The 22,322-nt window shown below is 36.0% G+C and overlaps 1 protein-coding gene across 3 annotated transcripts in view; it reads right to left on the bottom strand.

Annotated features, from left to right (window-relative positions):
* Nucleotides 1-3,094: 3,094 nt before the first annotated feature.
* LOC142339885 (arrestin domain-containing protein 3-like) overlaps nucleotides 3,095-22,322 on the bottom strand; it is an 88,606-nt gene continuing 69,378 nt past the window's right edge. For all 3 annotated transcript variants that reach the window (XM_075390208.1, XM_075390207.1, XM_075390209.1), the window contains 4 exons: nucleotides 11,627-11,788; nucleotides 10,866-11,057; nucleotides 6,673-6,781; nucleotides 3,095-3,515 (listed from right to left, as the gene is read on the bottom strand). In XM_075390208.1, coding sequence (XP_075246323.1) covers nucleotides 3,298-3,515; nucleotides 6,673-6,781; nucleotides 10,866-11,057; nucleotides 11,627-11,788 — 681 coding nt within the window. In that variant the 3' untranslated portion in view covers nucleotides 3,095-3,297. The remainder of the gene's footprint in view (nucleotides 3,516-6,672; nucleotides 6,782-10,865; nucleotides 11,058-11,626; nucleotides 11,789-22,322) is intronic.

Genomic DNA, 22,322 nt, shown 5'->3' with positions numbered 1-22,322 from the left:
CGGTCTTTACCTGTATTTGTTATAGTTTTCATAGTCATAAGAATTATACTGATGTTTTATTGCTGGCTGGTGAACAACAAACAACATTTTCGTTCAATTCAGGCATCACAAATTGTAATAATTGAATGTTGAAAGCAATTGATTTTAACGACGTTGATACTACGGGTTTTGTCAAAGGTTTCTTGACTTCAAAATAATTGTTCATACATGTCAATTTCTTTTCAATCTTATACTTAAAGAAAAAGGAATTCTATTTTTGTTATCAAAAAATTAATGGAAGATAGAATTGTTTGTACGGAATAATCCATTTTTTATTGGCTTCGACATTTTTGTGTCACATTTTTTTTTAGAATTCGCTGTTTTTGGTGTTTTTTTTATGTCGTCTTAAAGTGCTGAGAGGTCTCATAAGCTTCAAATTGATGATTGAACAAACAACATTACTCTTTGCGGTTAGTTCTTAGCGAACAGTGTTAAAGATTTTTTAATATTATTCGTTTTCGATTTCTTTTTATTTTTTCGTTTTCTGTTATTTGTATTGATTTTTGTGAAGCTTTTGTTGTTCTTGATGTTAAATTGAAACTATTTCTTATCATAGAGACGCCCCATCCAACTCTTTGTAATTCAAAATTTAAAGTGCAAACGTTCCATTGGTATTATGTCACAACTGATGTTTTGTTTCTGGGAAAATATGCGTTTTCATAAATGTTTTGTTATTGGTCAAAATTTGTGTTTTTTTCTCCTCTTTTAACATATTCGCGTAAAAACAGAGCCCTATTATTTTCAGATGAGACCCATATGAACTTATTTAATCGTTCAGTATAATTTTAGCTCAATTAAAACAGATAACAGTCGAAATAAAAAAAAACAACATTTAGATAATAGCTAATGATTTTAATTGCCTCAATGATTTGTGTTTTCGCAGACTGTTTGTAATTTCTTGAGTTTTTCTGTATCTATAGTCCACTCTATGTGTGAGTTTAGCCAAAGACAGGTCCTATCAGTTTCTTAATGACTTTGTAAGAAATCTATCGAGATCTATCTATTTTGTTAAAAGCTAAAGATTTTTAAGACGTTTGAAGTTATTTGGTTTAAAAAGATATTGCTAGATTTTTGAATTTCGCCTTATTTTTTTTTCTTTTTACTTATTACCTAGTTTTATTACGGAAAAGTCCCATCTGCTGTCAAAAGTAAAAGAAAATTTGTGCAGTTAAGGTTTTATCTAATTGCAATTTGACGTTGTTTACTAGGTGCTTTTACTTTTAGATATTGAATTTTTGCCTTTATTTTTTTTGTTTGGCTTATTTTTTTTTGTTTATTTATCGTAGTCTTTTTATTGGCAGATTTTGTGAGCGCTGTAATGAGGCATGGTATTAGGTAATTCAATTAGTAGTTTGGGTGTGAAACGATTTTTAAAACTTAAACATATATTTTTGGTTATCTCTTCATTTGGTTGAGAATTAAGTCCAAAATGTAGACCAACTCGGGTCGGAACTTCATATGCGAACGCACATTAACGAGCCTCCATGTTAAATAAATTTCTTTAATTTTGTTCTCAGCAGCTCCAGATCTTTGAGCTGTCAATTTGACTGACGAGTTTGAGACATTTTCCTACTTAGTCTCTTATAGCAAATTTATTGCTCTTGTAGTAGTTCGAGTACGTATGAACTAACCTAATCAGAGTTATGCTCATTGCTGATGCAAACATCTTTATCGTGATTATTCGTGCCACTCTGTCGCATTTCTAATTGAGAGTTAACATCTGGATCTAAATACTAACATCTGGTTTTGCATCGTCGTGCATCTTTTGTCGTATTTAACTGATGCTTTGCTCTATATTTTCCCCTTTCAGCCAGAAATCGATACACTGGTGCTCCGAGTCTCTGTAGACGAGTAAGGTAATCTTCAGCGGTTTTTGAGTTTAGCTTTGCCTACATTCTAAAGTTATTCGTAGGTCCATCCCAGTCCGGAAAACGTAGTTTTTAAAACAAGAATTTATCAGTTTGTCGGTTTCTTATATGCAGTTTACTCAGTTTCAAACGTAAGAAGTCGTTGATATTTTTGGTTTTTTTTTAACGTAACAAACAGTCGGTATGTTCAGAAATCATTATTATTCGATCTATGTATGTATTTAAATATTCAAGACCACGTCAAGACAGGGTGAGTGCGATTTAATTAACTGAATCGGGGTCAGTGCCAAACAAGTCTTAAATTTTTAGCTTGAAAGTCAGCCAAAAGTTTTATATTTTTTTTCCTAGTTTTATCATTGAGCTAAAAAAGAAATTGAATTAAGTTTTTCCGAAGAAGCTGCTCCCAAGAGCTTTGATTGAAAACCCTGCGACTAAAGACTATCATAAACTTTGTAAACTACGTTGTAACTTTGACTACGTTGTAAACAAAAACTCAAGTTTTTGTAGGCATATAACTGAAGACATCTAATGATTCAAATTGAACATGCCAAATCTAAAAAATAGAATACAATGACAAATTTTTAAAACCGAACATTTCCCACATGTAAACGCAAAGCACACCGGGTCTGAGAAACCGAGCATACCGAAGCTTTTTTACGTCCCAGCCCAATCATACCGACCGTCTGAGGCTGAAAATACCAATGATTTACTTGGAAGACCAATCATACTAAACATTTTGTTCGGTCTTCTGGACTAGGACAAAGCGCATTCTTGTAATATAAATTTTAAACAATGATGTCCAGAAAACAAACAGAGCTCCACGTTCAAAGCCACAAAATCTGCAGACGGTAATCTATTGATAACGATGAAAGGTGCAGGCAACGGTAAAATTCTGTGAATAAGGTGCAAGGTGCCTACACATTGCGCAAGGTGTAGGCGCAACTTTTGCCCCCCCCCCCCCCCCCCCCCACGCTAGGTAACGTTGGTTCAGTCGAGGGGGCGAATAGGATGAGTCTAAAGTACAGTTTTTGATCAATTTGCAAAAACTAGTTTAGGCATAAATGAGGGGAAAACACGGTTTATGAGGAAACAAATGCGAAGCGGTAACTGCTGTAAAACTTTTGGTATTTTGTTAAACGCTTTTCCATTATAACGCTGAGAGAAGCTTTAAAAGCTTTGAAAAGAAAAAAAGTTCAAAAAATATTTCAATCAGTGTCCCCATATCACATGAGTTCAACTGTGTGGATTGGGCTCTGCCTTAATTGGTATTTAAGCAAGTTTTTTTTCATATATGCTTTATATGACAACAGATTTTCCTTAAGAGAAGATTCAAAGTTTGAGGTTCAGATATTATTAAAATCTGTCAAATACGGAAACCCCCCCATGCACACTAATTGTCCAACATAAGCAGTTTCATTCCAGTTATAGGATAGGGTAGTTCTTCTGGCTTGGGGTAGTTTCCCCTCCAGTCGTAGTAAGTGTAGGCAGGTGTGAATGACGACAGTTGTTCAGCCTCCCCCATTGCCGAGGATTGGGTGGTTGTGACGTCATCATCGTCCTCTTCTATACTACCGCCCTTCATCACACATTCGAGGTGGGTAGGTCGGGCTAAAACGGCGAAGGAAAAAATACAACCCTCGACAATACTTTTGGTATTGATTCTTTTTATTAGACTATTTTTGGCAAAGTCTCCAACTTAAGGCATTCAGTAATCAAGGCGCAATCGGAAAAGATCTGAAAATAGAGCTATTCAATAACTCGATTTTTTAAAGTAAACGTCCTTCATGAATAAAAAGAGTCCTCTAAAGCGCACCAAATTTTACCATCAAATTATCCTATTTTTAATGCTGAAATAATTGTTCCGACCCCACTTGTGGAGGGAGGAACTATATACTCAAATGGGTTTTCCTTGTTCAGACAATTTAGGCCGATCGATATGTTCATCGTAGAGAACTGTGAGTGGTATCATTAAAAAGCTCGTCCAGCGTAGAATTCGAAACTAAACAGATGTTTTTAAATTTCGTTTTTTTTTTCGAGGAGTTATCGAGGATTGAAATTTTGTGTGAACACGGGATATTTAGCATGATTTTGTTCACTTTTAGTGTAAATTTTCTTCAAATTAAGATGTTTTTTATTAAAATATTAATCGAAAATTACAATTCACTCCACAAAATGAAACAATTTTGAGCTCCTAATAGACGAAAAGCGATAAAAAGAAGAGTTCTGGTCTCATAGGGAACTTTACTATTTAAAAAATCGAATTCTATTTGAGATTTTTTTTTAGAACTCTTTTCATTTTTTTGTTTTCTTGGGTCACCTAGAGACTAGTCTTTGTTCATATCTGGGTTCCGTTAAAAAAAATCTGATTTACAGTCAAATGAAGCCCAATGGAAAAAAACTCGTTTTCAAGGAATCGCTCGTGTTTTTTTGGCTTCGACTCTGAATATTCGTAATTTTAAATGTAATTTGGATCTCTTTTTGAAGTTTTACTAAGTTTTTGGAGTCCTATGGCTTCGTTTTGCTGACTAACAGTGCAATAGGTTTTGTACTGCACATTAATTGAACCCATCTACAGCTTTCAGTGGACACCTAATGGCTGTAAGGACTTTAAAAATGATTTTCGAAAGTTTTTTTTAACATTAACCGGTAGTTTTCAATGGATCATGGATAAAGTTTTCAAGAAAAAGCTTATGGTTTAAATGGCTTCCACACTTTTTTCTCCCAATTTTCTACTGAATTTCTGATTTTTGCCTTTAATTGTTGTTTTTTCTATAGTCATAAGACTTACTGTGATGTCTTATTGATTACCTATGCATGACAAATATCCTTGTCTTCCAATAAAGGCATACGTTCCAATTTATTGTAGTTACTGACTTCCGTTGAAAGCAATTGAGTTTAATGGCTGTTAAACTTTTTAAAATAATTTTTCAAAAATTTTTTTGAAAACTAATCGATCATAAAGTTATTTTCAAGTTTCATGAACTGTAGGCCAGTCTCAGTGATGACTGGACCCCCCTGTGTTCTACTTCAATCAAAATAAATCTAGGTAGCGTTTTTTTCTCCTAACTATTGGCGTTATGACCTCGATGCACTAGTTTTCATAATTTTTTTTTAATTTTTGTATATTTTTTCCTAAATTTTTGGTTCCTTTGGTTCCTTCAGAGAAAAACTTTTGGTTTAAATGGTTTCGACAAATTCTTCTCGCACTTTTCTATTTAATTTTAGGATTTTGCCTGCATTTAATAAATTTTTTCATAGTAAAGGAGCGATTGTAATATCCTATTGATAACTTATACATGACAAACATCCTTGTTGGCACAGTGAGACGTACTTTTGCGTATTCGCTAGCTTCCGTTGAAAGATATTGAATTTAATGTCGTTGATACTACGGTCTTTCTCAGAAACTTCCTGGTTTTAATGTATTTGTTCATGTTTCTTGATTTACTTTCAAATTGTTAAAAAAAATCCCATTGCTCCAAAAAAATGAAATGAAAGTAGACAAGTTTTCAATGAAATGTTCAGTTCTCAATGGCTGCCACACTTTTCGCTCATTTTTTTGGATTCGCTGTTTTTGCTTTTTTTTCTATTCTTTAGGTAGCCATAAAATGGCCACCGGCCAATAAGCTTGTAATTGTGCTTAGTCGAACAAAATACAGTTCCTATTGGTTTCATTATGACTTTTCAGTAAATTTATTAAGAATTGTTTCGTTAAAACCTAATTTTTTTGAGACTTTTGAATATATTTGGTTTAAAAATGCTGATTTATTTTCGAATTTCGCCTCATTATTTCTTTTTTTGTCAACTTTTTACCTAGTCTTGTTAAAGAAAAATTCCACCTGATGTATAATAAGCATAAAAATAAATTTGTGTACTTACAGTTCTGGCTGATTGTAATTTGACGTTGTTACTATGTGCTTTTAAATTAAGATATTGAGATTTTGCCGTTCCAAGAACTTTTTTTTTGGTTTTTTTTGTAATAGTTTTTTCTCATAGTTTGTTCAATGGCAGATCTCGTTGTATTGAGGCAAGGCATTATTTTGTTCATTTTTTAATTTGGTTGTAATGATTTGTTTAAACTCAAACATATATTCTTTGCAAAAATGTAAGTCAAAAGACAGATAAGTCAAAAATGTAGATGAGGGCGGGTCGGATCATCATGTGCGAATGCAAATTAACGAGCCTCCTTGTTATTGTTTGAAATGCAATGACGAAAAGAGGAATGACGATATCAGACAAAATTTCGTGTAATCCTTTTATTAGGTTTTGCATATATTCTTAGAAAGAACGTCTATGGCTCTTTTTTTAGCAATAGATGATAGTGTACAGCCAGAAAATAAAGGATAGAAACTTGTTTTTGTCGAACTTGACCCCCATAACTTTACTCAAACCCTACCTGATAATCTTTCTTCCAGCCACGATAAATAATCAAGAATTAGTCCGAAATTTTAAAATTCTAGTCACGACAATTCATGGATTTCTACTTGAGCAATTACATTTTAAAAGATGCCATCAATGGAAAACCAACAAAAAGGTAAACGTTTTTATAGGTTGATTTCCGTCGCTTGCTTCAGCGTCAGTTTTCTTTAAGGTAAGAAAGCGTCGGCTTGCTCGGCTACTGAAAAAGTCGAAAACACTTGGGTTGCTCATAATTAAAACAGGACATCGATACCGACAAAAACCGGTCGTTTGAAACCAGTTTCTCAAGTAGACATCAAGAAACACGCGTGCCTATTTTGAATGATAAGAGTGATAATGTAGAACATACGGTGAATGATTCCATGTTTGATTGATGCGAATATGTTGATTGGGATACTGCCAATGATGATGGGCAGGTCTATTGTGTACGAAAGGCCCTTTCTCACTCGGAATTTTATCTAAAACACAAAACTGCTCTGATAAAAAGGAGTTCGAGGTCTTGGTTCAAAAGTAACCTTGATCATTCACATGCGCATCGAGACAATAATCAGCCCACCTGGAGTTTTTGGCTGGGTTCCCGTCTATCTAAGAAGAGCATAGCCTAATTAACCTAACCAAAATCCCCACCACGTACGGTGATGGCTCTTCCTTCATCAACGAAAACCTCCTCCGACTGCGCATGAATTCATTAATCCCTCAAAATAAAGACCACTAACTGATGTCTTCCTCCGAAAGAAGAAATATTCATTTTATTTCTCTATGTCATCAATTTTTCATTTTCTTATATAATATCTAGCAACCATAGTTGGAGCCACATACTTATTAAATACTAAATAAAGACTCTGTAAATAGGAACTTGTTAGTTAACTTGCTGTGGCTTCTAATATGCATTTTGCTTCCCAAAATTAAATTGAGCAAATGCTTCTAAGAATTTTTCCGAATTAGGAAATCAGGAATCTGTTGTTCTTGAAAAAATATTTCAACTTATAGGTTTTTAATGCTAATATGTTACTATGATCCTCAATCAAAATTACAAAGCCAACAGAAACAAGATGACATAGAACTCCTAATCCTGATAAACTTATCAGCAAAGTCGACTGGGGTTTTGAGTCTTTGCCAAGAAGCCAGTGCACAAAATTTGAGAACCATTTTCGGTGGCCTATAAAATGATGCAAATATATAAGAGCTCTCTGAGTCATCCAGTCAGTAAAATTCAATCAACCTAATTCTGACTGTCTCCAGTCGTCTCATGGTTACATACGGAGTTTTCTGAGCTCCCATAAATGCTCCTACAGCATATACACTAGGAAGAGTTCGTTTCCGTTCAGTTGAATCAATGACGCTGTTCACCTCCACTGGTTACCGGAGTTCGCATTCGCCCGAACACAAAAAAATGATGTTCTGGTGCCACAATTGAGTTGATACTTTAAGGTTTAAACAAGTTTTCTTTAAAACATAATTCTGCTGTCTGAAGGCAATCAATATTTTGCAAAAAGTTTTGCATGCAAAGTCGCAAATGAAAACAAAAAAAGTGGCGATATGGTTAGCCCTCAAAACCCGATCTACAGGAAACTTTGATTTCGAAACAAAAGAGCACGAAATTTTTGCCGGGGGACTAATTGCTATTTCTCCTATCGTAAATTCTAAATTATCAAAGAGAGTTACCGCTTTGCTTCACTTTTTACGAAATTTTTAAATGTATTTCTCTGTAAATTATTTTGTGCAGAACATAACGAGTGGAATGCCCCTCCTTTCTATATCAGTAAAATTTTGACTGACATTGTGCGGAACTCTTGGGGTCTAAAATGAATCCGCTTTTGAAAGGAGGAATTCTTGATTATCATCATCGTATTGAAATCTGGTAACTGGCTGACAAAAGGAAAGCTTGCATGAATCAGATCTTTAATATACGTTTTCTCAGAAGCGCTTAAATTTTTCTACGGATGTGCTGAATTTGCGCTGAAACTTTGTAAGAAATGCGCTGACATTTTAATGTTTTTACGTTTTCTCAAAAAGCGCGAAAATTTTACTACGGATGTGCTGAATTTGCGCTGAAACTTTGTAAGAAATGCGCTGAAATTTTAATGTTTTTACGTTTTCTCGAAATCGCTGAAATTTTTCTACGGATATGCTAAAATTGCGCTGAAATTTTGTAAGAAATGCGCTGAAAATTTATTGTTTTTACGTTTCCTCAAAAAGCGCGAAAATTTTACTACGGATGCGCTGAATTTGCGCTGAAACTTTGTAAGAAATGCGCTGAAATTTTAATGTTTTTACGTTTTCTCGAAATCGCTGAAATTTTTCTACGGATATGCTAAAATTGCGCTCAAACTTTGTAAGAAATGCGCTGAAATTTTAATGTTTTTACGTTTTCTCGAAATCGCTGAAAATTTTCTACGGATATGCTAAAATTGCGCTGAAATTTTGTAAGAAATGCGCTGAAATTTTATTGTTTTTACGTTTTCTCAAAAAGCGCTAAAGGTTTACTACGGATGTGCTGAATTTGCTCTGAAACTTTGTAACAATTGCGCTGAAAAAAGTGCTGAAACGTTTGCAAGAATTGCACTCAAAATGCGCTGTAATGAGGAAAGAGGATGAGCTGAATATGCGCTGAAATTTTGAATTTTCAGCGCCTTTTCTAAGTTTCAGCGCATTTCAGTGCATTCAGCGCTTTTCTTACATAATTTCATCGCATTCAGTGCAGTTCTTACAAAAAAATGAGCTGAAACGGCGCTGACATCTCGACCCGGGTATGCATGTTATTGATCGTTCCATTTGCATTGATTAAGAGGCTATCAATTTGGTACAGCAACATTTTTAACATTCTATCAAGCCCCCTAAAGGATTCTTTGAAACAAAAGTACCCCCATGTAGACCTGATGTTGAGGAGAACGGTGGTCTAAGAGTGTTTTCATTTTCTATCTGTGCAGTTTCATAGCACTTGGATCCTGTTCGCTACTGCCGGCAGTATCCATTAAGGACAGAAAAAAATCTCAGTGGTTCAGGTGTGTAGCTTTTCTCAGTATCCCGGGTTGACCTTTCTTTGAACAATAACAAAGACCCTAAATGGCGTTTGGCCAATTGTTCAGTTAGTGCGGTGGCTCGGTTGCTGCATTTGACTTGTGTAAGATCGATAGCGCTGTTGCGGTTCTAGGAGACACTCAGCATGTTTTCACAGACGGAGGCATGAATACCTTTTTTTTGCAAAGCTTGCCTCATGCTAGTGTGTTCCCGTACTTAACGCCAAGTCAATATCAGTACTGGGCAAGTCTAATTCCAAGTCTAGGTATCAGTACTGATTCATAGCTATGATCATAACACATTTAAGACTTGCCAAACTTGGCAAGTCTAAGCCACGTGCAAAAATAAAGTTCCGTACGGGGATCGACGAATCCGTACGGTACCCACGTTCTTCCGCTCCCTAGACGTTTGTTCTCCCTACTGCGCCACTGTTACTGTTGAAAGTTTATCTTTTGCGCCCTTAAAATCTGCTTGAAAGAAGCAAATTTCAGGCGAGATAGGGAGCAAACTTTATTACAAGGGAAACTTGCTTTTGCAATTGCCCAGTACTGATTTACACCTGGAGTTCGGTACGGGTTACTGTTTGCTGCTTATAAAATTATTTTTTGTTCAAAATTTATGTTCAAGTGGTACGATACAATTAGGTTGAGAAATTTACGTTTAATGGTTAGCATTATGTCTTCAAATCTTCGCGAAAAGAGCTAAATCTTAGTTTTAGGTGAAACCAAAAAATATGAAACCAAGCGATAATTGAGTGTTTGAGTTTAAATAAGAGAACAAGAAGTGGCCTTTGATGTGAAATTGGATAAATTTATTAATTTTATTGCTACAACTAGTTGAATGAGGCGAGTTAAAGTTAGCAGAATAGGTCAGAACAGTGAAATTGAATTCCTAAATCGTCATATGCAAAATTGACCGAATTTGAACGGAAAACTAAGAATTGTTCATAAAGCTGGCCATTCAGATCTTAATAAATGGTGACTACATTTTTTGGGAAGTTGATTACGAGAGATGTAAGTATTGTTCTCTACTTTAAGTAAGCGAAATCCTCCAAACAAGGCTTCGCGAACTTGGGCATAATAAATTTTAGATAACCCAGGATGAAGTTCGTGACCCAAGACAGGTATTGACCAGACCGGCTTGGGTCGCTGACAGGGGGATCGGGTGAGACCCAACTCAATGATCTGGAAAAAATTTGGGTCTGTTCGGTCTGGCCTATACTCAAATTTTGGTTTCGTGTTGCAATGGCCGGTGGTTTTGCGTAGTTGGTGCTGAAAATTGCTAATTCTGAAAACGGCCTTAGAACCAAAACAAGCCCCGAAAGAGTTAAATTTAAGCATGTTTGATAAATCTCGGTGAGTTTGGCATTAAATTTTGACCGTTTGAACGCTTTGCATAGAAACTCTGCTAAATACACATTAATGATATAAGATAAATTTTTCAAAATTTGGGCGATATTCAGCGCTTTGTGAGAAAAGTTTTAGAAGATATTTCAAAATGGAGACAAAAAAAGAAGCTGACCTTGATAGAGTAACTGGTTGAGATGCATCTGCACTTGTTTTGATTGCAACTCATGGGAATGGAGGGAATGTGGAGAGGGAGGTGGATCACACGGAATACTCCCCCGCGTGAACAACAGCCCCTCTTGTGAGCAGATAGAAGGCAGTTCCATTGACACTTTCGGTGACCAGTTGATGACGTGTACATTACAAGCTGAACACAATTAGCTAATTGTTCAATTCAGATCTTCGATCTTTCATGTTTGTTCAACCTTCTACTGAACCCCAACCCCCGATCTCCTATCCCCCTTCCCGTCCTAACCTCGGGTCTTCCCCAATATATCCACCCCGCAGCTTAGTTGTCAAAAAACGTAAACGTATAGCTCTGCCCGGAGGGTTGCTCACTGTCTTGTAATACGAAAAAAGGTGACTATGAGTAGCAAACTATATCAAGAGAATAAAGGGGAAAAACATAAGGAAGGAACTGCCAACTGCCATCTGTTACAATACTGTATTCTCCTAATGTATAACGTACAATAGGTTGAGGTCCTCGTTCACAAATTGCTCATGATCAGAATTTGACTCGTTCAACATTAGTAATTATCACATTTTAACGCCTTTAAGATTATACTTATCAGACTAAGATCAGAATTTTAAACTCAACGCGAAACCCGCCCCTGTCTTTGATGGTCTTCTGATCATTAAAGATTTAATGCGGTTCAATTCACAATTCAGATTTTTGTTTATCTTTGTTTCTGATGTTTGAACACAAAAATGGAATACCTGTTGCATGGAGATGATAACTTTTCGAATAGTGAATGGTGATTGATTGTGACATGATACTGTGATGTAGATTGTCTCTCCTGGACAGTAACCATATCTGTCTGTGAACGCCACCAGCCGAAGACTACCCGCACCACACAGACCACGTAACAGACGCTTGTTCTAACACAGACATTATGTTATTGATTCCATAACCACTGATTACGTAAAAATTAATTATTTATCATGTTTTTAATTTTAATTGAATCTTTCCATTATAATAATGTAGTGGTGTCGATTTTTTTTCCTCGAAAATTCAATGTGTTAGACTTGGTTCTTTCTTTTGATTCATGTAAGCTTCAAACATGGCCATTACTAGTCACTGAAAAATGTAAGAATTTTTACACAAACGTATCAACTTATGATTAGAAGCAAAAAAAGTTAATTACGTACATGGCAATTAATATGAATCGAATAACAATGATTTTGAAAAAAATATCCATTACCTTGGAGTCATGTGATAATTCAACACTTTGCCCATGCATTAACTAGTTAAGCATTACATGAGAGATCTGCAAAAAACTAAAGGCAATCAGAAAACAATTCAAGTAAAATTTCGAAAGATAAGTCCAGTTAAAGCCCGAAAGTTATACCGTTCACTCAATAAAAAAGTATAAATCGTTAAAAAAAACTTTGGTCCTGTTTCAAAATATAGATAAGATAAATAATTCCAAAACAATTGAACCCCTAGAGAATCATTGTAAAAAACAAATGAAGAAAAGAAACAAAAAGCAGCCTACCATAAACGAAATTTAGATTTTTAAACCTGAAAAAACTTAGAGTGCTTGATACTAATTGATCAGAGACTAATCGCCAAGTTTAGATTTGCTTAAAAGACACAGAAACAGAACTCAAAATCAGGAAAAATTTATTTAAACAAATTATTCTAAACTTTACTTAAAAGAAGACAGAGTACTGTCTTGAATGAGAAAAGGTTGCAAATAAACAAAAAAGAACAAAAAAGCAAAGCACTTTTTAATAGTTTTCCAAAAAAATAATTATTTAATTATTTTCAAAGTCATGCAAACTATTAGCTGTAAACTTTAAATGCTTAAAAAGGTCAATCATACTTTTAGAGTAAGCCTTTGAGACCAGTAACAACGAATGACAAAAACTGCCAACAATCAAATATTAAAACAAACTTTTCAAAAATTGTTTTGTACCAAAATCAAATCACTAAACCAAAACTTATGAACTAAACAAAAATGACATATGTATAATAAGATCTGCGTTAAAGGCTATTGTGAGCTGTCGTTAGGGTTTTAATAGGACAAGATAACGAAAAACTAAGCTCAAATTAGGGCAAAAATTCAAAAATGTTAGAGTTTTCATAAAAACCCGCATTATAAAAGCATGAAAACTCATTCATAAAGTCGCTATGTAGACTAAATTTGTTTCAATTGAAACAAAATGCATTCTGTAACACTATACGACAACGCTATGTGTGAAATATGGTTAAATTAGCGCAAAAGTTGAAAAATCGTATCTTTGCAAAAACATGAATATCAGGATAGAGATCAACTCAAATCCTTTAATCAAATCGTTTATATGTCAATATGAAACGATTCCGACTCGTCGTTATCCAAAATAAACCATACAACATTAAAAAGGACGACAAGTGAAATCAAAAATAGAAAATCAACTTCTTTTGCGGGAAAACGGTGTCGAGGCAGTTAAAAGCATATTTTGCTCAAAAAGAACAATAGAAATGTTCTATACTCTTTTTCTCGACGTCATAAACGTAATATGTGATCTGTCATTAATGTAACAATGTGGCTGAGCAAAAAATGTCAAATATGTACAACGTTCAAAAATTAGAAAAAATAATTAATGAACTATTAATTAGTACCGCAGTCATAAATCCATAAAATGGAACATTATAGCCCAGTGAAGAGCATCTTATATATCGATACAAAAACGGTAAAATTTCTCTGCTGAAACTGAGCTACAGGTTGACAGAATTAAGATAAAAAGTGGCAAAAATCAAAACTACTCTTTCAAAAACAAACAAAAGTAATAGTAATACGCTTTCAATAAGAAGATGCTGGTTGGATTAATTTAAACTTTCTTAGGACACTAAAAAAATTAGACTCGTAATTGTTTATTCCATGTCATAGGAGAACAAAAACTATTTTATGCAAAAAAAGTGTTGGAGCCAAGAAAACAATGAGCTTTCAACTGAAAATATAAAAACTTGCACGTAAAAGGACTCATTTGCACGTAAAAGGAATCTTCTGAAAATGATCCTAAATTTAAAATCATTACGTGCAGTAATCATCACAAAATGAAAAAAGAGGGCGAAAAAATTTCTAAAAGAGATAGCAACGTAATCTAATCCTGATAATTTTACAGTAAAAATCCAAGATCTGACCAAAGCTAGCCTTGTCAATGCTACTCCTCTGTGATACCTCTGACTGTGGAAGTCCGTATACAAGCCACGAATCCACTTTAGAACTTTAGAAATGGATTTGAGGTGCAAATCCAAAGATTTACTAATTTGTGGGATTACCATTTTTAGTTTTGCTTAGCAATAGAGTTACGAATGTTGTCGTAATGTGATGACGTGGAAATCCTCCTCAAATCAAATAAAATTCTTCTGATTGCAAAACGGAGTAGATTAGGAATAATTGAAGTGAATGAGGAAAGCTAAGCGAATGAAGATATAATCAAAAGTGGGCGATATGAACAAAACTGAAAAGTTGACTTATTAGTCGGCGGCAAACTTAACATAAGTGAACTATGACTTTTAATCAGAAAAGGATGAACTTAAAATGATTTGGTACAGAATAACAGAATATGAACTTATTATGGTACAACCGTACCACATATCCTCGGCTCTAATTAAATTTTATACTGCAACAGTGTAAAATTTTTAATATTAAAAACAAACGTACTGGTTATTATAATTAATAGATAATGAGGGCAACAGCAAGCCAACAGAAAATTGCAGTTGAACTGAGGGGCTTATGCTAGAGAAAATATTTTAATGTAAATTCCTTACATTTACGTTCATTTGTAAACATAAAACATAAATTAAAGCACAATTGGGGTGCAAATCCCATAAGATTGAATATTTACGATTTACTGCTACGTAACCAAAATATATTTTAACGGCTGTAACCGAAACACGTTCACAAATAAATATTGAACATTAACAGAAAATCTGCGTAATGGTAGCCCAAATACAGGTCTAGAATAAATATCGAACAATGGAATGGATTGAAAGTTAATGAATGCAACAATTTAAACAGTTTTTAACTTGACAGTTTTACTCAGTTTAAATTTGATTTTCTGCGTCAAAGACGCTCATGCTTATCTCCCTAGCATAATCTTTGTATTCATAATTCTCGGGAGACCATGTTCCAACTGGAGGAGGTGCAGGAGGACTCACTACTGGCAGCTCAAAATATGTCTCCGATGCAGGAGGTTGTGATGCCTCTTCTTGAATTATTGTTTCTTTGACCGGGTTTGCGGTCTCATGTCCTTTGTGTGCAGGGGCAGCAGAGTCATCGCTAACTGAGCACACGGAGCTTTCAAAACCAAAGTAAACTGGGGCTCTTCTGTTTCTTTTGGTTTTTGACGTAGAAGGCGAAGGGGTTGATGAAGTGACCGATGACGCAGCAACTGAGGAGGCATTCGACGTGTTTAGAGTGGTGGATGATTGTCTCGAACGATTGCTTCCCCTTTGTGGCTTTTTGGGTTCGCGGGAAGACATGGCCATAGAGATGTTGCTGTTGGCGGACAAAACTCCTGAAGCAGCAACAGACTGGTTTGGTCTATGTCGAATTTTTATCTCCCCACGATATTTCTTTTTGAGATCTTTCGTATGTTGAGCAATTTTTTCTTCCGTTGTCTTCCCATAAGGGAGAGGGCGTCGTTGGGCGTTTTGCCAGAAGTCCGTATTACGCTCAGCGCGGGTACCAAATTTTGCGATATCGTTGTTTCGCACTCTGACCTCAGGAACTCCGGGTTCTTTAATCACGGTTGTCGTAGGTGACGTGCGCACAAACATACTGCCCGGGGCCAACGTTTCCCCACCAGCCACGGAGATCCCTCTTTGAAATTTTGGACATTTTGCGTGCCAGCTTGATTTCAGGGATTTTTGCGACCGCGGTATCGGGTTGTTGAGTTTGGGATGCATTATGAACCGGAATACTGAATTGTTATGCTCTCCATTGTATCTGCGTCCAGCATCCACCTGAGCCTTTTGCATTGTCTCTTCTATTAGGATGTCGCTGTGGTCACCGGTCACCCACCCATTTTCGTCGAGGTAGTCCTCCACGGGAACAGTATCAGCATCTAAATAGTGTTGGAGATTATTTTCATATGATAAATGTGATGACTTTGGTATTGTACTAATATTGCTTAGTGATGTGTTCGGTTTTCTTCCAAAATGTGCTTGGAAAGGTGTTGCATTTGTTGTCTTTTGTTTGCATATACGCAATTGATATACTATTGACTTTATTCCTCCCTAATTATGAATGTGTTATTCCTACTATCTAATTTCATGCAGCTTAAGCGTCTTTTAATAGTTTTTATCAAACGCTCTACTAATCCAATAGCTCTAGGGTCATTAGCAGGGACAGTAATTATGTTAATATTATGTTGTTTGCAGATACTCTTTACTTTATAGCCAATTAAACAACGTGCTTGATCTAACCTAATATTACGGGGGACACCGTGTATATGAATGTATTCATCTAAAAATTTCATTACATTAGGTCCGTTAGCTTTTTCTATAACTTCTACAGTAGGGTATTTGGAAAAACGGTCAAAACCTGCAAGAAAATGAATATCCTGATCTTTTTCATTCGTAATAGGGCCGCCGAAATCAATTTGTATTTTTGTATTTCTTCATTAGGTTTGGAACAATTTAAAAAAGGCTTCCATTTCGAAGCCGGAACAACTGTTTTGAGATTCTTACCAATATCAGTACAAGGCTTGCACGGGGCAGCCTTGTTGAGAATTTCACGGTGCATATACGGCCAGAACGCATACTGCCTAGGAGTTATCATGCCCCAACTGCCGGGGGGGTGTGAGACGAAGGCTTTCTAGCACTGCATCTTGGGTTGAGTGTGGGATTGCCACACGTTCATCCACGCAAACGCAACCGGATCGCACGTGAAGGTCCCTCCAATATGAGAACAGGTAGGGGTTCACCTCCTTACACCATTGTGGATCATTTTGCAAGATGCAATCTCGCACCTCCTTGAGGACCGCGTCCTTGCTGGTGAGCACGGCCAAGAATCCTTTCGTAAATAACTGCTTGAAATTTTTTTCGAACACTTCTTCCTTCGACGATTCCAGGTTGGGAGAGTTATGACCTTTGTTGGATGATCGTGTTGAATTTATTGCCGAGTTTGGTGTGGACTGGAACGTGACCCTGCTGTGGGTGGGAGGGGTTTGTGGGTTTGATTTCGGGCTGCTCATACTTCCTTGAGAGATTGAATGGATGTGTGTTGCGTTTGAAATTAATTCAGGGTAGGATTTGATTTGACTTGAGGTTGTATATAAATTTTTATTGAAATGGATTTGAGCTGCGTTTGCAGAATTCTCGAGAAGCAACTGAGTAGTGTTACGATTAATGGCAGAAAGCAAATTGGAATAGTTTGTTGAGTGAGGATGTGAAGCACGTGTGGAATGTGTGTAATTGACGCTGCTAAAATGCTGTGATTGGCAGTTTTGCTGTGTGGTATTTACAGAAGTTGCTGCAATAGCGTCCCGAATGCGGGTAATTGTTGCTACTGCAAATTCCTCATCGTATTTTTTTGTAACTTTTGCTCATTGATTTGGTTTGCGGGAAATGTAATCTACCAGCCCCATTTTTGCGCGTGGTATATGTTCAATATTGAAATCAAAGGGTAAAAGACGATCTACCCAACGGGTTAAACGACTATTATATGATTTGTTAGACCGTTGTTTTTTCATAATTGAAAGTAGTGCTCGATGATCTGTGATGATTGTGAATGATTTGCCAAATAAGTAATATTTAAAATATTCTACGCACCACACAACCCATAATAATTCTAGTTCATTTCCATCATAACGTTCCTCGTTTGAGTTTAGGAAACGAGACACGAATGCAACTGTATGCCAACCTGTCGTTGAACGTTGTTCTAATGCTGCCCCTAACACCGCCCTAGATGCATCGCACTTGATCCGCGTTTCCAAGTGTAGATTATAATGTGTATTTTCTGTTGAATTTGCTACTTTAATTTTAATTGATTGAAAGTGAGTTTCAAGTTCATCATTACATTCAAATTTTGTGTTCTTTTTAAGTAATGGCCGAAGTGGATGACATAATTGGGATAAATTAGGAATTAATTTTCCTAGGTATTGGACTGAACTTAGAAATGAGCGTAATTGTTTCAGGTTTTTAGGTGCTGATAAATTTAAGATTGCTGCTAAATTTAATTCAAGTGGTGCAATTCCTGACTTAGTGAATTTGTATCCTAACCATTCAATTTCGGTTTTAGCGAAATGACATTTAGCGTAAATTTATTCTCAAATTATCGTCGTCCAATTTTTTTAAACATTTGTAGACTAAGTTTAAGTGGTCTTCTTTAGAACCACGACTAACTATTATAATATCGTCCAAGAAACAATGAGTATTCTTAAGTCCAACTAATGTATAATCCATTACTTTTTGAAATCCTGCTGGCATGTCAGTTAGTCGGTAGAAACCGGTAATAAAGCGATATGTACAGGTTTCCTCACTGCTAATAATATTGAAGTTGCAATGCGGTATCGTTTTCGGGTCTAAATTAAGTTGACTGTATGCGTACTTCCAATCCAATGTTGAAAAATATGCTGTTTCATGTGATGCAATTGTATTTAAAATTTGTTGAATCGTGTCAATTAAATTATCTATATTCGGCATTTGATATTTGTTTTTATGGATAGATTTATTTAAAATTTTCAAATCCAAAGCCAGTTTAACTGTTTTATCTCTTTTTACCGTGATAACTATAGCTGAAATGAAATTTTTATCTGAACAACTGTTTAACTTTATGATATGTTTTTATTCAAGTAATTTTTTAAGTTCGGCATTGACTAGTTGTTGTAAATTAATTGGGACTCTGAGTCCCTTTTGATGTGTAGGTGTAAAGTGTTTATGAAATGTAGATTTAACTGAATGTTTCAAAGATTTATCGATTCTTGTTATAAAACCGGGAAAAACTAATGCTATCTGTTTCTTGATTAAGCATTGGTTTTGATCAACGTTCGCGATTTGTTTCAACTGGGCGCTTTGGGAAGAGATCTCGTCCGATGATCCGTCTATGACCATCCTCCACTACTGTTACATCAACGTCCGTAGCCACCCAATCATTACACTTGATGGATATCTTAATCACTCCAATGATCTTGATTAAATCATTAGAGAAAATTTTTAGGTCGTGCATCTCTGGTGATTGTACCGAATAGCTTTCTTTACACTCTGACACCACAGTGGTTGCGAGACTTTCATTGATTATAGTGCACACGCTCCCCAAATCCACCAAAGCCTTTGTCTTGGTATTTCCGATACAAACGTCCAAATTCACCGGCTCCACCTCTCGAGTGTCGCTATTAATAGAAATCGCAGCAACATAGTTACCATCATAGTCGTCATAATCCGAATCGTAGTTTGCGTCGTAGATACCTTGCTTTTGGAGCAATCTATCTATATGGTTGACTTGCTCTGTCACTGTTGCTGAAGTACCCACCATGGCCGCCTCGGAGATAGAATCATCTACATTGTTTACTCTGGGTTTCGGTTTGTATGGATGTTTAGGTTTCCGACAAACTTTGGCCAAATGGTTAGCAATACCGCAGTTTTTACAGTTCTTCCCACGGGCAGGGCAATTTTGTCGATGTGCGGCTGACCATCCATAGCCACAGTTTGGACAAATTGTAGGCTTTACGAATTGACTAGTTGATGGACGCGATCTATTCCAAGATCCTGGTACATTGTTCACTGATGCACTTGTAATCTCGTTCGTAGTTGGATGAACAGAAGCCCCAGATATCTTTAACTGATTTTGTATGCCCATCTCAATGTCCATGGCAAATTCTAGTGCCTTTTTAGCCGTTCTTGTTTCCTTTAATAATTCCCTTTGGATTTGGCCGTCTTGCATGTTTGCTATGAAGACGTCACGAATGATTGATTCCTCATGGCTTCCTAAATCACAATTCAAGGACAGTTCCCGATGGCAACCGTAGAATTTTTCCACTACTTGTCCCTTCAATTGTTTCGTGGTGAGGAAGGTATACCGATCAAAAGTGATATTTCGTTGTTTGGTAAACACTTGATCTAGGCTTTCCCAAAGATCCATTGTTGTTACGCGATCAATCTGGATAGTCGGTTCTTACGAGCCAAATATTCGTCTACCCTCCATCCCCAGGCTGAGATAAGTCAGAGAGACGACTTTGTTATCGCAATACTTCTAGGGTTTGTCACCACACAATATACCTACGAGTTCTATCTTCTGACAACGATTTAGCCACGCATTCTTAAGTTAGTCGTTTCGAATTTTTCGATCTCTTTCGCTCAGAGATGTACTATTTTTAACATTATCCTCGTATATATGTTCAAGAGGTAGGTTGATCTTGTCCGGGGGATCTTCGCGTAGGGTGTCAATCGAAATGCCCTCTTTTGCCAGTATATCCAGCTTCAAAATTATCTGCCAGCGGTCCCATCTCAAAGATGGTTCTAGTGTTGTTTTCTCCCAAAAGGGTTCGATTCCAAGGAGTGCACGTTCTTTCACTGCTGACTGCGCCATGTGATACCTCTGACTGTGGAGGTACGTATACGAGCCACGAATCCGCTTTAGAACTTTAGAACTGGATTTGAGGTGCGAATCAAAGGTTTTACTAATTTGTGGGATTACCACTTTTAGTTTTGCTCAGCAATAGAGTTACGAATGTAGTCGTAATCTGATGACGAGGAAATCCTCCTCAAATCCAACAAAATTCTTCTGATTGCAAAATGGAGTAGGTTTAAGAATAACTGAATTGAATGAGGAAAGTTAAGCGAATGAAGATATAATCAAAAGTGGGTGATATGAGCGAAACTGAGAAGTTGACTTATTAGTCGGCGGCAAACTTAACATAAGTGAACTGTGACTTTTAATCAGACAAGGGCAAACTTAGAATGCTTTGATACTAAATTACAGAATATGAACTCAATTTGGTACAACCTTACCACATCGTCTTTTGAAAACATGAATTTTTTAGATGTCGGAGAAACAGATGATTGGAGCACTTTTTAGCAAATAGCAAGAATTTTGAGAAGTCTAATTTCATAGACTACCATTTCGGATCAAACTACTCAGCAAAATTGATAAAAAAATTAAGGCAAAATTTAAAAAAAAATGTGGGAAAAGGTGACGGAAATCAGTCAAAAGTTCAAGAAATTTTAAACCTCGATAACTCCTTGGAAAAAATGAAATTTTAAAAAAAATGCATATTTGACAATGGACGGGCTTTCTGAAGACATCATTCCCAACTCTGTGCGATGAATAAATCGGTCGGCCAAATTTCGACTGAACAAAAAACAGTTGAGCATATAGTCCCTCCCCCACTAAATTAGTTTGGATCAACAATGTGCTAACATTCATTTTTAGAGTTTTTCAGTTTACTGAACAGCATACTGAACAAAATACTGTTTTCCGCTCAAAATCCCATATTTGTTTACTAACTATTTCCGTATATATTTCCGTATATTTTCGAATATTGATCCCAGCTTAGTGGGTCTATGTTCTCTCCAAACCCGAGCTCATGTACCATATTTTTACAGTACATTGCACTGACATGTACGCTCTTCCTGGCGGTGGATTACGTATTGGGGGATGAAAAGGAAAACATTGTTTACGCTTTCTCATTTATTACGCATGCTTATATATTTGACGATTGCAATGCCTTGACACTTCATGAAAAACGGAGCCCGCTTAAATATAGTCTCAACACGTTATCAGTTCGTATCAAACACTTGCGGCGACCGGAGCGGGTAAACTTAGATTTTCGGCAACAAAACAACCGTTAAAAATGGCTTATGTCTGTTGAAAAATTCTATGCGAAAATTGGACCTTTATTGGACTACAAAGTTGCCTTCAAAAGTTATATAACAATTTCATAAGAATACAAATTCATACTTTGTTCAGATTGGCTTTGTTCAAATTATTTTTTTGATAAACGATAGGACGACTGATAACACTACTAAAATTGCAAAACTGTTTTAGTGAGTATTTGGCAGTTTCTACGTCTTTACTACACGAAAACAACTAAATTGGGACATAATAATCGGCAAAATCACAGACATAGGTTTTAGTCTTTGATTTTGATTTTATTCGTTATGAAAACAAAGAGATTTTGTGTTAATCTGTAACTAACCCCGTCCAAGAGGTTCCAAAAATCTTACACAAAACGTACCCGGTGTACATACAAGAAAAATGCCTTAAAGGGATTCACATTTCGTTGGGTTTTTGTGTTTTAACAAAATTTGCCGAGATATGTTGATAATAAGAATATCACCGACCAAATTATCGTTCCTTCATCGCTAATTTAGGCACGTCCCTTTATGTGCAATTTGGCAAAAATAACAATGCGAAATTTAGCGACTAATTCCCCCAAATTGCGTCCCTGTAATTCGCAGGGATTTTTATCATTTCTTTGCACT

Source organism: Convolutriloba macropyga, chromosome 5, assembly GCF_964194025.1.
Source record: "Convolutriloba macropyga chromosome 5, txConMacr16.3, whole genome shotgun sequence".
Lineage (NCBI taxonomy): Eukaryota > Metazoa > Xenacoelomorpha > Acoela > Convolutidae > Convolutriloba > Convolutriloba macropyga.
Note: the sequence above shows the minus strand (reverse complement) of the source record. Positions and strands in the feature narration are given on the sequence as shown.